Source organism: Spodoptera frugiperda, chromosome 22 (genome assembly GCF_023101765.2).
Source record: "Spodoptera frugiperda isolate SF20-4 chromosome 22, AGI-APGP_CSIRO_Sfru_2.0, whole genome shotgun sequence".
In the NCBI taxonomy this organism is placed as follows: Eukaryota; Metazoa; Arthropoda; class Insecta; order Lepidoptera; family Noctuidae; genus Spodoptera; species Spodoptera frugiperda.
In genome coordinates, this window is record NC_064233.1 from 2,614,664 (window position 1) to 2,629,931 (window position 15,268).

The 15,268-nt window shown below is 37.2% G+C and overlaps 1 protein-coding gene across 6 annotated transcripts in view; it reads right to left on the bottom strand.

The window, feature by feature from the left end:
• Positions 1-4,685: 4,685 nt before the first annotated feature.
• LOC118279781 (uncharacterized) overlaps positions 4,686-15,268 on the bottom strand; it is a 51,531-nt gene continuing 40,948 nt past the window's right edge. For 3 of the 6 annotated variants that reach the window (XM_050702503.1, XM_050702501.1, XM_050702502.1), the window contains 12 exons: positions 14,724-15,011; positions 12,601-12,706; positions 11,936-12,015; positions 10,825-10,918; positions 10,219-10,291; positions 9,676-9,781; positions 9,081-9,260; positions 8,074-8,405; positions 7,458-7,543; positions 6,488-6,696; positions 5,692-5,740; positions 4,686-5,017 (listed from right to left, as the gene is read on the bottom strand). In XM_050702503.1, coding sequence (XP_050558460.1) covers positions 4,965-5,017; positions 5,692-5,740; positions 6,488-6,696; positions 7,458-7,543; positions 8,074-8,405; positions 9,081-9,260; positions 9,676-9,781; positions 10,219-10,291; positions 10,825-10,918; positions 11,936-12,015; positions 12,601-12,706; positions 14,724-15,011 — 1,656 coding nt within the window. In that variant the 3' untranslated portion in view covers positions 4,686-4,964. The remainder of the gene's footprint in view (positions 5,018-5,691; positions 5,741-6,487; positions 6,697-7,457; positions 7,544-8,073; positions 8,406-9,080; positions 9,261-9,675; positions 9,782-10,218; positions 10,292-10,824; positions 10,919-11,935; positions 12,016-12,600; positions 12,707-14,723; positions 15,012-15,268) is intronic. The other 3 variants (XM_050702504.1, XM_050702506.1, XM_050702505.1) reach the window with 1 other exon arrangement.

A 15,268-nucleotide genomic window follows, 5' to 3' on the forward strand; every position in this document is an offset into this window, starting at 1 on the left:
GGCGAAAAGTTCTTATTAGCACACCTCTGCCGATCCCTTTACTGAGAATGAAAGGTGCAATAATAACATTTGTTTGTTTAACTACTTATAATAGATCGACTATTAACCCACTGTCTGTCGGAACGCAAATCAATGGCAGACGATGTTTACTATAACTTTCGTGAGACATACTAAATGATTTTTTATGTTATTGGTTTACTCACGTAACTGTTTAACGAGGAACTCTACTAGTTTTAAGCCATGCTAGAGGCTCATATTCTGCTTATACTGAGAACAGAAATAACGAGATAGTCGCCGCGTCGTGTGTCACGAAATACTGCTCATGAATATGAGCCTCTAGCATGGCTTGAAACTAGTCGAGTTCCTCGTCAAACAGTTGCATGAGTAAGCCGATAACATAATAATTAATTGATACCATAATATGTTTTCTATTGTGTCTCATATACCGACAGAAAATAGGTTAAGTAGGTATTTTATCTTAACTTCAAATGCTTTGTCTATAACTTTAACTGCAAAGGAATAAAATCGAGTGAATTTTAGTGTCGATTTTCACCAGTTATATTATCAGACCCATTGTTATAGGAGCAAGCCTATTGTCATACACCGGAAACCTACAAATCCATATTATTATAGGAATAATTGAGAATTTAAACTCCATAAGATTATTTTTCTTTTTTTATGGAAACCTATTCCATAAAAAAGAAAAATGAGGCAAACGAGCAAACGAGTCATCTGATGGTAAACAATCAGCGGCCCCCTTGGATACCCACAACACCAGAGGAGTCACATTTTCAAACATACACCAGCAACATTGAGGCAAAAAAATCTGTTTTAAAACATCTTATACATTTTCTGATAGCCTAACTGACAGATTTTTTATATTCAGTAATATTTTACAATTGATCTTTTACCAACACCGTTTTTTACATTTTATTTCATAACATTTTGCATTTCGGTTCCCATAGAAATGGATTACTGTGATATGAACACAAATTATGATAACATGGTTAAGAAATTTGCTGTTTACATGTGAACATTAGCTCATGACGATACCTAAGTACGTGTGTCGCCTGGACAGTCTACGCTACATGCTTGTTGACTGGACAATCTCTGCACTACATGAGCTGCTGTTTACATGTGAACATACAAATAATATAGCCATGTTATCATAATTATTAGAATCCTTTTCCTGATATAATTCAAACGAGAAATTTCGTGACAATCAATCAGTATTTTGTATTATAAACAACTGTTTTTGTCAAAAATTAAATATTGCCTATTGAAAAGCAGCAACTTCAGCCTATTTATACAGTCAACAAAGTTATAGTTGGTTTATAGTTACAATTAGACCCGATAGATGGCGTTAAAATCGATTTACGTCGTATAGGAGTCAAATATATGTAATTTTTTGACAAAAACAGTCATTCATATTGAATTTCATTGTATATTTTTTTACATTTTTCTTGTAATATATTTTTATTTATAACGTCCATTAATGTTTTTCAACTGTAGAGTTATGAGAAGAGTAATAGCTTTAAAATTATTGTTTGTTAAAACTTGCTTTACGATATTCGTATTTAGTGCTGAGAGTTTAAGGTTCGAAATAGGTTTGTGATACAATGTAACACCTACTTTTTACCAGTTTTGTTATAAGTCCCATGTAATACATATTTAGTATCAAATAATGCTATAACTAAATTAACAAAAATGACGATTTACTCACGTAAATTAATGGGTCGAGATCTCGCCTGATGGTAAGTGACAATGCGCAGCCTACTGCACGGATTTATTGAATAATTAATTAATGGAGAAACGCTCTACTAGTTTCGTGATGAAGAGTCCCTCTGTGACTCGAAACTAGTAGAGCTTTTCTCCATTAATGTACATGAGTAAACCGTGATTTTTAGTTAATTTAGTATGTCTCACGATAGCTATTACAAAAGTAATGCTATTACTCCTCTCATACAATTTTGTTTTTTTGGAATTAAAACTATATTTCATTTAGCAAACATTTCATTGTATTGTCTTTGATCCCAAAAAGGGGTAGGCAGAGGTACAATGTATCACCCACTTTTCTTTATGAGTCCCATGTAATAGGGGGTGAGTTCATTAATTCAATGTTTACTGAACAAAATACAATTTCAAGTGTGGCATGAACTTATTTATTACAACTTAAAACTAATTATTGAAATTATGGAAAATTACATTTTGAGAATAATTGTCGGGAATCAAAACTTGAGATTTTTTAATAGCCTGTATATATTTAGACAGGTAGAGTAGAATGTATTTGTCACCACCCCTATTCTTCCCGCGGGTGTAGATAGAGCCTATTAAAGGCACGGCGCGGTGCGGTTTCAAATTGTGGTTACTGCTAGCTGTCAGCGTGCTTACAGCGCGCCGACTGCTAGGCGCAAGCGCGCCGATGCGACGATGTTTCACTTGCGCCTAGCGGACGGCTCGCTGCCACCCTCAAAATGGTAAAATACCCCTTATGTAGACTAGACACATAGTCCAGCAGTGGACTGTTGATGATATTACAATCAACGCAACGTCACGCCTTTTATCCCCGAAGGGGTAGGCAGAGGTGCACATTTAGGCACGTAATGCCGCTATACAATGTACACCCAGTTTTCACCATTTGTGTTATAAGTCCCATGTAATAGGGGGTGAGTCTATCTATTACAATCAATTGACTATTATTCTCAAAATGTAAGCCCCCATAGTGGTCACAAACTAAAAAAGAGAAAAAAAAATCGGAGAAAAACCTATAATACTTAAATAAGTTAAACTTATTCGTAAATTATGGTCAACCATAGAGTCAAAGGAGGTTCGTAGTTTAAAAAAAAACGACTTAAAAAAGTAACGAGTTGCCGTTCACTAATCTATGATTTTGTTTTTTTTTAATTATTATTTTTATTTTATTTATTTATTTATTATTTAAAAAAATGAATGACTAGATCCATGCGTGTATGAGATCTTTTCGACTACGTTCGTTTTCCTTTGACGTTTTGACTTAGTGGGGTAAGTAGAGATCGAGGTCTTTGCATTAAAAAGGTACAATTTCAACTGACTGATATTTATTTAGTCATTGGGCGAGGACTGTGTGAGGCAGTGGATAGTATTTGGCTGATTGCATGATGCTTATTTTAAATTGTCCATTTGATGAAAAACTAAAATATGTTCAGCTAACTTATGGTCGTGTTTATTTTACGAATGCCTAGGCAGAGATACACACATATAGTCGTGTTATGAGTCCCATGTAATAGGGGGTGAGTCTATTGCCATATACTGGACTCATTGATCTTTTTATATCAAAATAATCTATATACAGTATGTTAACTAACAGAGGGCGTTTCTGTTAACCCGCAATAATATAGCATCCATACATGCTAAAAAAAAAAAATTAATATTCACCAAAAATTTTAAATCGATACGTAAAAGAAACACTCTGTGCACGCGTAGTTGAAGGAAGGCAACGTTGCAATTTATTGCTTATTTTTCTATGCTGATATTTTTATTTTAATCTATTAATGATATAGATTAACGAGTTTAAAGGAACGCCCTCTGTTAGTTAATATACTGTATATAAAAACAATAGCTGTTCATTAGTCTCGCTAAAACTCGAGAACGGCTGGACCGATTTGGCAAATTTTGGTCTTGAATTATTTGTGGAAGTCCAGGGAAGATTTAAAAGTTTGAGGCTTTATGAAGTTTGTCGGGTCAGGTAGTAATAATAAAAAAGTTATTTAAAAAAGGGGGAACTATAAAACATTAAACGTATAGTAATTATTGCTCATTTTTATTACATTCTATCTATATTAAAGCAACGTCTTGCGTGAGCGATCTAGAAGCGAACGCGAAGCGGTGCGGTGACACGCGAATACAACGCGATGCGGTGTGACGGCGGCTATGTCCTACGTGCATGTGAATCGTTTCGTTTTGTTTCTGTTTCCGACATTATAAACAAAAATATGACGGCACCGCGTCTAGTTCACGCGACAATATCAAGCCAATTTTATATTTGATAGGTCGACGTTTGGCCGCTATCTCGCCTGATGGTAAGTGATGATGCGGCCTACGATGGAGCACGTCTGCCCATAAGCAACCTATTCACTCGGGCTTTGAAGACACCCAGGTTATACCCATCAGGAAACACAGACTCCGGCAAGGAGTTCCACTCCCTAGCAGTTCGCACAAGGAAGCTTGAAGCGAAGCGCTTCGTGCGAGTGGGTGGATATCTACCATGAAGCATCCCACGTGCGGTTGGTGACGTAGGCCACGTCAATACATTTTGAAAGTTTATTATTTTTGCGCCGTACCGCATCGCCTTTGCGCCTACGTTTGATTTGGAGAAAACTAATGACATTTTATATTTTTCTTCACTCAGGATTATATACTTCGAAGAAAACACAACCATTACAATTAATGTAACACAAATAGCACCTTTTCTACTTAGTCCCCCTTATTTAAATAACCTTTATATTACAAAATTGTGAACCTAATTGAAAAAGAGTAACCTATGGAGTTTCTTGCTCGTTCTTCTCCATAGGAATCTACACTTTGGAACGAGCAAATAGAGCAACTAGAGGACTGACCGACAGACAGACATTTTTGACTATCAAAAGTGATATTTGACTATATATTTTGAATATATTTTTGGATGAAAAATAGCGAAAATAGCTTTTTTAACTGCCGAAATTAATAATTTCTGTGTTCTCAATAATTTAGATCTTATTATAGTCATGCCAATGTAACAAGTCAACATTCACAGTTGCCATGTAGTGAGAGGTAAATAACATCGGTTAACACATTGAACGCCGTGGTGGTCACCGGTGACCGACGTTAGCGGAGGATTTGCCTTCAACAGTTTTCTATTGGCAGTCGAAGACTTAGGGACCTATATCTCTGCTTACCCCGTGTGTGTATAGGTAGTATGTACATATAATTATTGCTTTGTGAATATGTTAACGACGAGGGTTCCGCGTGTCCGGGTGTGGTCGCCGCTGTGGGTTCAGTACTGGAAAACAAACAAACAAACAAATAAATAAATTACAGTATTATTATTTTTCTAAGGGGAAAAAGCATCCAATGACTTCTCCCACCTTGGGCGAGGCGAGAGGGAGTGTCAGACTCTTACTGACTAAAAACCACCCCGTTTCTACTCCTTCTTTTCGAGCCGGAGCCCCGGTTTCTTGGGTAAAAAGTGTCCCATGTTTTATTCCAGACAATATCTATACCTTATTTTAATTTAAATATGGACTTTAAATTCAAATTAATATTTTTTAAACAAACTAAATTATGCTATATTTGGTCCATTACAAACATGCGAACTGTCACGCCAAAGGAATGTGACTATCCCTCACAACTTGTATAGGTGTGAGCGAGAGATCTGATAAAATTACTGATTAATATGTTTGTACCGTTTTTGTTTTTTTTGTATTATATTTTTCGGTGCATCGTGCCTGGTGTTAAATAAATATTTTTCTTTCTTTCTTTCTTTTACTTATAATTCTTCGCAGTTTTGATCCATAGATTTTTTTTTTATAATCAAGGATTAGGAATTTCAGGTTTCATAGGTACCCGAAATTCATGGGTAATCTTGCTGTCCAAATCTCTCATTGACTTTATACTACACCAGCGCAGCCTAGTGAGTGTAGAAAATATGTTTTTTTGTAAATATGACCAACTTACCTGGATGTACTGCCCCGGGTGAACGTCGACACCACGTCCCGGGCGTCATCTGTAATGTACATACATACATACATATTGTATTTAGGATTTTATACAGTATGATATAGAATTATTAATATGTTGAATGTTCTTGGCAAAAGTAATATTATATTGTTTCCTGAAATAGTCGTTTAGAATTAGAATTTAGAAAACGATATAAGCTAAGTCATGTCATATCGTTGTGGTCTATAGGTTCAGCGAACTACTTATTAGGTATTAGGAAACCTCAACAGCCGTATTCCAATATATAATATATATTTTTTTATGGAATATGGCGGCAAACGAGCAGGCAGATCACCTGATGGTAAGCGATCAGCGCTGCTCATGGACACCCGCAACACCAGAGGAGTCACGTTTTAAAATGGAATGCGCTCTTTTCTTGAATGTTCAATTTCAAATTACAAATTCGAAATTGCGTATCCGTAATGAGTAAGCGTGGTGATTAGTGCTTGAACGTTTTCCATGCCTTTGGTCAGTAGCTGCCGGGTGATTTTTCAAAAACTTTAAACTTTATTTAACAAACCATTAATCTCCTGCGTTATTAAGCATCGCGGTAGCTTATTATCATCCTTCCTTATTTTGATTGGATTGGTTGAGAGCAGTGTCACAGCTCAATTTATTGAAACAAAATGTTGTGTTCCAATCGACAGAATTGTTAACTTCTGGCTGAGGTAAATGATGCCGTTAACTTTTTTGATTTTTTTTCAGAATCACCTGTGACCTCCCTGAAATTTATTAATACTAAAACAATACGTACTTGTCTGAATAAATAAGGCTGCCGGTACACGGGTACGTTGAGTCCCCTATTCCGGGCGTCGTACCGGTCGGCTTGCGGGCCGTCCCCGGGCCGGTCGCCGTCGGCCTTGTTACCGCCGGCGGTACCGTCGTCCCGGTCGCGGCGCCGGAACTCCGGCCGCTCCGGTTTGTGATCGAAGCGTTGGTAGTCGCGACGGTTGTCTTGGTGATCTGTGAAAAAATTAAATATGTTTAAATTATGGTTAAGCAGTATTTTTGTTTAAAATAGCTTTTCGAAATACTCAAAATATCGACTCACTGACGCCCGAATACTGAAATGCTACTCAATTTTAAGTTGTATTTAAATATCGTGCTATTTCTGTCATTTTACAAAGAATTTGTAGGGACAGGACTATTCTTGAGCGCGTCTTAAAATTAAGTGACGTTTGAGTATTTCACCATTAACCTAACTTATAAACGAGCAGACGGATAACCTGATGGTGAGCAATCGCTGCCGCCCATGGATGCTTGAAACACCAGAGGCGTTACTAATTCGTTACCGGCTTTTTGGGCTTTTGGATAGAAATTTAAGGGTTGTTGGGGAATCGGGGATTGTGAAGATTAGGAAGGGGTGTAATTGGGCCTCCGGTAACCTCACTCACACAACGAAACACAACGCAAGCGTTGTTTCACGTCGGTGTACATCTCGGCTGTAGTATCACTCCGGTCGAGCCGGCCCACATGTGCCAAAGCATGGCTCTCCCATATTGGACGTGACGTACAATTTTGGAAAAAGCAGCTTACTTAGGACGAAAAGTTTGGGGACATATACCCCAAATCAAACCATACATTATTATTAGAACTTATATTTACCATGTTTATTTGTGTCTATGAGTTTCCGATATTTCGGCACTGTTGCAAGCGCCATGATCACGGATGAACTGATTGAATGATTATTGATAAATTATTGTTATTAATTAAAAGTAACTTACATGTATTTTTGGCTTGCATACTCCGGATTGAGTCGACGATGGCGCGCGCCGCCGAGCTCAGGTGTCGGTCCTCAGTACCACCGCGCCTGGTCGGTAAAACAGATTAATTAATTTATGATAAATATAGTCAAACATCATTCTTATCATCTTAAGTAAGGGAATAGTACTATAAACTATAGGGATGATGACGGGGTATGAAAATAAAAATATATTTAGTCCGTCAGTTAGGTAATGAAAAAATATTAAACACGTATTTTTTTATTTTGTCATATAAGGTAACAATACTTAGATAAAACGAATCAAAGTTTAGGACTGGGAGCAAATACGTCATTTCTACGTATTAAATGTACCTATATTTCACATCGATATATCATAGAAAGTATTTGTTTCCGAAAGAAAATAAAAAATATATAAATATGTCTACTACTTAAAATAATCTTTATTTTAATGTCCGTTTTTCTTGAAGAAATATGTGTCTAATATTTTTTCAAAACCTAACTGACGGACTAAATACATTTTTAATTTTCATACTCCGTCACCATCCTTATTCCGTAAAGACTTTACAATCACAACATAACTCAAAAATAACAAGAAAAAAATCCAAAACCCAACTCACCCGAACACCCTTCCATTATAATTACTAACGGGACAATTACCCAACAACCCATTCCCGTTATTCCTACGCCTGCTATAATCCTCGCGTTTCCTATAATCCCTTTCCTTTCCGTCTTTAGTATTCAACTGGGCCATTTGAGTCTTAATTTGTTGTATTTTGGCTGCGATTTCGTTATTTTGTCTGGATTTTTTCTCGTCTTCGGCTTTGTCGTCCTGGAAGGGAGTTTGGCAGGCCGAGTTTGATATAGAGTTGTGTTTCGAGTTTCGCTGTTCAGGCTGCTTCTCCATGACTGGGTACATTGGTTGGCATATTGGGTAGGGCTGTTGGATCACCTGCGACATATATAATATATGTCAAGTATAATTTTAATCATCTACAAAAAAAACGCTTGTCTTTTTAAGATGGCTTTCATAATATCTTTATTAACAAGTCAATCTTTAGTGTCAAGTTTTGTAAGAGATTATTGTATAACACGCTACACACTAAGATTATAAAGGTGTATGGAGATCTGTGAGCTTATGTCTGCGTACACAGATGTGTTGTATAGGTGTTTTAGTCGATGTATGTGAGTGGATGTGTCGCAAAGTTATGATCAGTGTGTCGTTAGTCGCATATAAACAGTTTGTGTTATAAATATTATTTAAAATTATTAAAATTTACGTGTTCATTTATTTTAGTCACAACAGTTTCTGGCGATAGTAAAATTCGAAATAGTTATAGGTATAGGATTATAGGTGACACTATATTTACTGACATGATTACTTTTAACAATACTTTAATATTCATCCCGCTTTATCCGCGCAGTGGTTGGACATAATTGGCTAATGCGCAACCTGTAGCATGTTCCATTTCCGGAACAACTCTTTATGTGATCCACAAATTGTTGTTTCGGGTCTGGATGTCATGTGCATGTGAACTTGTATGTTTGTAAACACACTCACGACACAGGAGAAAAACTACGGGGAGGGGCCCCCCCCAGACGTTTTAAAAAGAAAAATAGTGTTTACCTGTGGGTACACAATGTTATAGTGCGGGTACGAGTGCGGCGGGTACTGTACACACTGCAGCGGGTACAGCTCGGGGACCACCAACTTGTGGGGGACTGACGACACGCCCCCCACCGTCCCCACTCCCCCTACACCCCCCACTCCAGGGGGGACTTGCCAGGGGACTTGTTCTTGGTATTGCTGGGGAGAAGAATATAATAATTAATTAAAAAATGTAGTTGAGAACACAAATTCATGTGTTATGAACAGAAACATGTGTTTATTTGATATACATATGATTAAGGGTAGTGTTATTAACATAAATATTGCATTTTATCCGATACTAGCGACCCGCCCCAGCTTCGCATGGGTACAATAGTGATATATATTAAAAAAATCCGCATCAAAATCCGTTGCGTAGTTTTAAACATTTAAGCATATTAAGGGACATAGGGACAGAGAAAGCGACTTTGTGTATAAAACAAAGTCGCTTTCTATGTAGTGAAAGTGAAGTAAGAAAATTTTAAGCCTGAAACATCTTACGGTCTTCCAAAATGAATAGTGGACTGAACAATGCTCAGTGGCCAATGGACAAAAATAATGGAGTATAACTGACCGGGTATGGCTGTACATGGGGTTGCGGCAGCAGTACGTTCCCCACGGGGTAGTGGGGGGCCAGCACTGGGGCCCCCACCTCCACCTGCCCGTACCCCACGCTGTAGCTGGAACAAGCATTTATTTCAATTAATCCTAAATTACGCACTTTTAAAAAGTCAAAGTCAATAGGGATGATGACTGGGTAAAAAATAAATTATTACAATTTTTCAATACAATAAAATATTCAAAAATAATTACACTCTCAAATTTATGAAAAATTTGATGAACTACTTAATTTTCGATTTTTTCTAGCTAAATTACTAGAAATAAGTCTGCTATTTGACGTGAAAAACTTATGACGTCATAACAGAGTGTTTCATACAAAGTTCATAGAAAATATCGTTTTTGACGTTTCGAAAAAAGTATCGAATTTGACTATTAGGAAACATGCCTATTGTCCGTCTGTCTGTCTGTCAGTGAACTCGTTCTAAAGTGTATATTTAGGGGTAACTAAAAAAGTATATTATGATAATATATTTTTTTAATGTATACATGTACATACCTGCGTTGCATGGAAGTATCGACGCAGGCGCCGCAGCCCGTGTAGTCCACGGCCGCGTACGGGTAGCTCGGGTCTGGACACCGAATAAAACATTTTAAAATTGTAACCAATTTGTTTTTGAACTTTTGGTAATCGAAATATACTCAGAATTAACAATCATGATAAAACTAATCAATAATGAGTAGATAATCATGATGAAAAGTCCCTCTGTGCCTCGAAACCAGTAAAACATTTCTCAATTAATTACGTGAGAAAACCGTAATATTTAGTCAACACATTGAACGCCGTCGCGGTCACCGGTGACCGACGTTAGCGGAGAATTTGCCTTCAACAGTTTTCTATTGGCAGTCAAAGACTTAATGTATAAGACTGTAATAATAATAAATACAGAGAAGGCAGTACTCCTCGAAACGGCACGTATTGTGAGCGAGGTTCCTGTCTCTGGAGCCCTAACCACCGGTGGCTTGGACCATGCCCCCGCTACTGGTCGGCTGCTATTTTTAAATGTTATTTAGTTTTATATTTTTATAAGTAATGTTGAAAAATAAAATTTTAGAGTGTTTTAAATAAATGTATGGAAATAAATAGAGGAGGAATATAACTCACCGATTCTGAAAGCGGTTTCGTTGGGGTGCGGCGAGGGCGCGAGTTTCTGTTCCTCTGGCGGGAGTACCGGAGGGTACATCTGCAGAGACGGCTCCTGGGGACACAACGAGTATTTATACATACAATTTTCTATAAAAATGGTGAAAATATTTGCTTGAGAATTCAATGCTTTACACATATTAAATGAACAGCTTGTAAGTGGCCACTGCTGATCAAAGCCATTTAGGCAGACACGGAGAAGGTTTGAGCATTAATCATCACGCTTACTCAATGCGGGTTGGTGATTTCAAACTTGTAATTAGGAATTATAAGCCCATGTTTCCTCAAAATGTTTTCCTTCACCTCGGTAACTCGGAAAAAGTCATTTTGGTACTTGGCCGTTAGTAGGTTTCGAACTTGGAGACCTCGTAGGTACTCTTCATCATGAGCAGCGTGCGCAGACGGGGCGACATCGCGCAGCGCACGAAATCAGTAGCCTGCTCGTGACGAAGAGTCCCTCTGTGACTTGAAACTAGTAGAGCTTTTTCTCCAGATATTTACATGAGATCTTTAGTTTTTTTTTTTTTTTTTTTTTATGGGACTTGCCGGTAATCGAGCAGATGTATTACCTGATGGTAAGCAATCGCCGCCGCCCATGGACACTTGAAACACCAGAGGCTTTACAAGTGCGTTACCGGCTTTTTGGGAGTTAGGAATTTAAGGGTTGTTGTTCGGGAATGGGGATGGGGAAGATTGGGAAGGGGGGAATTGGGCCTCCGGTAACCTCACTCACACAACGAAACACAACGCAAGCGTTGTTTCACGTCGGTTTTCTGTGAGGCCGTGGTATTACTCCGGTCGAGCCGGCCCATTCGTGCCGAAGCATGGCTCTCCCACACTTAAAACGTTAAACCAGAGGTATCGTTACTCTATAACGCTTTTTTTTTCGAGGGGGGAAAATCATGCAATGACTTCTCTCGCCTTGGGCGAGGCGAGAGGCAGAGTCAGACTCTTACTGACTAAACAGCATCCCGCTCCTTCTCCTGCTTTGAGCCGGAGCCCCGGTAAACCCGCTAGGTAGTCCGCAGCTCACTCTAACAGTAAATAATATGAGATATATGACAATACTCACCACCCTGCACGGGTAGGGGTAGGGTTGCGGCATCGGCGCCTGGTACACCATGTTGCCCATGTTCGATAGCGGCATCGCTCCTGTCGATAGAATACATAATGTTTAATCATTTATTAAATTATCATAGTAAGTTAATGGTTAATTCTATTTATTAGATCCTAAGTTTTGTGCCACTATTTCTATGTTCATCTGTGGGAACCTATTACTGGCTTCAAGTAGCTATAATTACTTATTGTTGTGTCAATTTTGTATTAGTCGTTGGTTCTCCTAATATAAAATATATAAATAAATAAACATAGAGCTCGTTAATTCAAACTTTCGATGAATCCAACTTCTCGATAATTCAAAGTTATCAGGAGGCCCTTATATTAGGCCTATCGCCCTATTTTTATAATAGATTTTCCTCTTTATATTTCGAACTAAATCAATACAATTTAGTGCACATTCGAATGGAAAAATGATTGCTACGTAACCAAATAATGAGTCTACCTCTCATTAATTCGAAGTTGCAAAGAGAATGAGATAAAAAGATTTCAGAATTTATGTAGATAAAGTACCAAAATTCTAAGGCAAATTAAAATTTCGGACCATTTAAAAATAAACGCTATAAAAATGTTAATTTTTCGAAAAATCTATGAACATTGTAATTTAATGAAAATACTCACGCATATTAGGGTCTGGCATAGGCATGGGTTGCATCTTGTGTTGCATCACTTGCATGTTGACGTCGTGCGACACGTAGTGGTTCGCCATCTGCTGCGGGGATGTCAGCTGGGGATTTGTCAATAGTGGGGATTAATAACTTTTATTTAATACTTGATAAGGTATTTTTGCGGTGCCCAAAAGGCCCCATAGTTGGAACATATTACTGTATTATAATTGTAGACCATAATTTTATTAACAATCGTAGGCCGCATCATCACTTACAATCAGGCGAGATAGCGGCCAAACGTCGGCCCATTTAACATAAAAAACACTATGGGTGCATTCATATTATTTGATTTGATTGAACCACCGCACGCATCTTTTTAAAACATTGCTCTACACTAGTAATTACTCCTGTGTCGTGGATACGTTTAAAACATACAAGTTCACATACACATGACATCCAGACCCGAAACAACTATTTGTGGATCACACAAAGTGTTGCTCCGTGCGGGAATCGAACCCACCGCGCCAACCGTGCAGTTTATAATACAAACAAATATTTAATATTTTATTTTTAATAGCTTCTGCCCGCGACTCCGTCCGCGCGGATGTCGGTCTTCGCGTGGAAGTTTTATTTCTTCATTTTGAGTAACTGTGAAAATGACATCTTATAAATATCTATTGGACCCAAATACGGCAAGGCCCATAATAATTAAGGAGATCCCTCTATTGAGCTACTGCTGTTGAGCAGAATAAAACTGAAAAATAAAATAATTTTCCAGGATAAAAAGTAACCTATTTTATGTCCAGGATAATAAGTTAATTATACCAAGTTTCATCGAAATCAAACCGTTAGTTTTCACGTGATGCCTGAACATATATAGACAGACAGACAAAAAAATAATAATCACATATTTGGGTTTGGTATCGACCCAGTAGCACCCTGCTATTTATTTTTTCTATATTTTCAATGAACAGAATTGACCCTTCTACAGATTTATTATAGCCCGCGACTTCGTTCGTGTGGAATAGTGACTTCCGGCAAATTTTTGGTTTTAACCACATAGTTCCCGATTTCGCGGGATCTCTTCAAAAATGAGATGTAGAAAATATTCTAGGGAACTCCTCAAAAATCAACATAATGAGCTCTGCGTTTGAATTTAATAGATGTATACTCACTTAGGGCATTGAAAAAATAGTTTAAAAACGGACTTAAACTAAAGAAATATTATAATCTTTCCGAACTTAAGATGAAAACTAACTTAAAACTAAAGAATTAAAGAAAGCTACGAATTACGAATTTATAACAATTAAAAAAGAAATTATATTACAACCTATCCTCAATGCTATAATACCAAGCCAAACCAAGCTTAAACTAAATAATTTAAAAGAAACGACTTAAATCTAATTAATTTATAAATTATAGACTTACAATTTTATTAAACAAACTAACTACAGTAACTACTAATAATCGATATCAAACTAAACCTACGTTAAATAATTTAACCAGGAAAACCCAACAAATAAACTTTTTAATAGACAAATACAACGAAACCAATTTAGAATATACGAAACAGCAGGACCACTGCAGACAAATAATCATACGACTTATAGTACACTATTTCCACAACAGTACCGAAGCGCTCGGCCCATACCCAACAAATACTAATAATAAAAACGATAGAAAACAAATAAAAACTATCCTATGTCCTTTCTAAGGTTCTAAACTATATCTGTACCAAATTTCAACCAAATCCGTCAAATAGTTGCGGAGATTAATGGTATAAGCATAGAATGTTCGACGTGATTCTTTAATTTGACATAACTTTTTTATTTATGAACCGATTGACATGAAACAAACACTAAATGTAAATTTAAGCATCCCACAATATATTCGTGAAAACCGCATCCAACTCGGATCAGCCGTTTCTGAGATTAGCGCGCACAGACGAACAGACAAACAGACAAACAGACAAACAGACAAACAGACAAACAGACAAAAAAAAAGTTAATTACATTTTTGGGTTCGACATCGACATAACAATAACCCCTGCTAATTTTTTTATTTTTATTTTCAATGTACAGACAGCACTTTTCTACGATTTTATTATATGTATAGATAAATTATTAAATTCCTTACCTCATCAGTCCTATATCCTTGATACTGCGCATATTGCATATCTTGCCCCTCATTGGTCAATTTCATAGGTCGATTATTCATCATATTGCTATGCGCGTTCTGATTGGCTGGTTCAAACGTTCGTGGCGGTTCGTACGCTTTGTGATTGGTCGGCTCGTATACTGGCTGCTGATTGGCTGGCTCGTATGTTTCTTGTTGCTGATTGGTCGGTTCGTGTTGTGTGTCTTGTGCGTTTGTGCTTGTTTGTGTGTTCGTTTCTATTGGTGTTACTGGTTTTGGGATTTGTTCCTGGATGAAGAAAATATTTTTTAGTTATTTTTTTATGGTATAAGTCGATAAACTAGCCGACGGATCACCTGTAGGTCTATTCTGGTTCTCGAATACGAAGTTTCGTTTAATCTTCGGCCGTAGGTTTTATTGATTAAGGTACTAATAAAATTACTTAAAATAACATTATTTTTTCTTTATATCTTTTCTTCTTTAAAAAAACGTTTCCCCACATTAGGATCTTCTCCTGTGTCGTGGGTGCGTTTAGAAACATACAA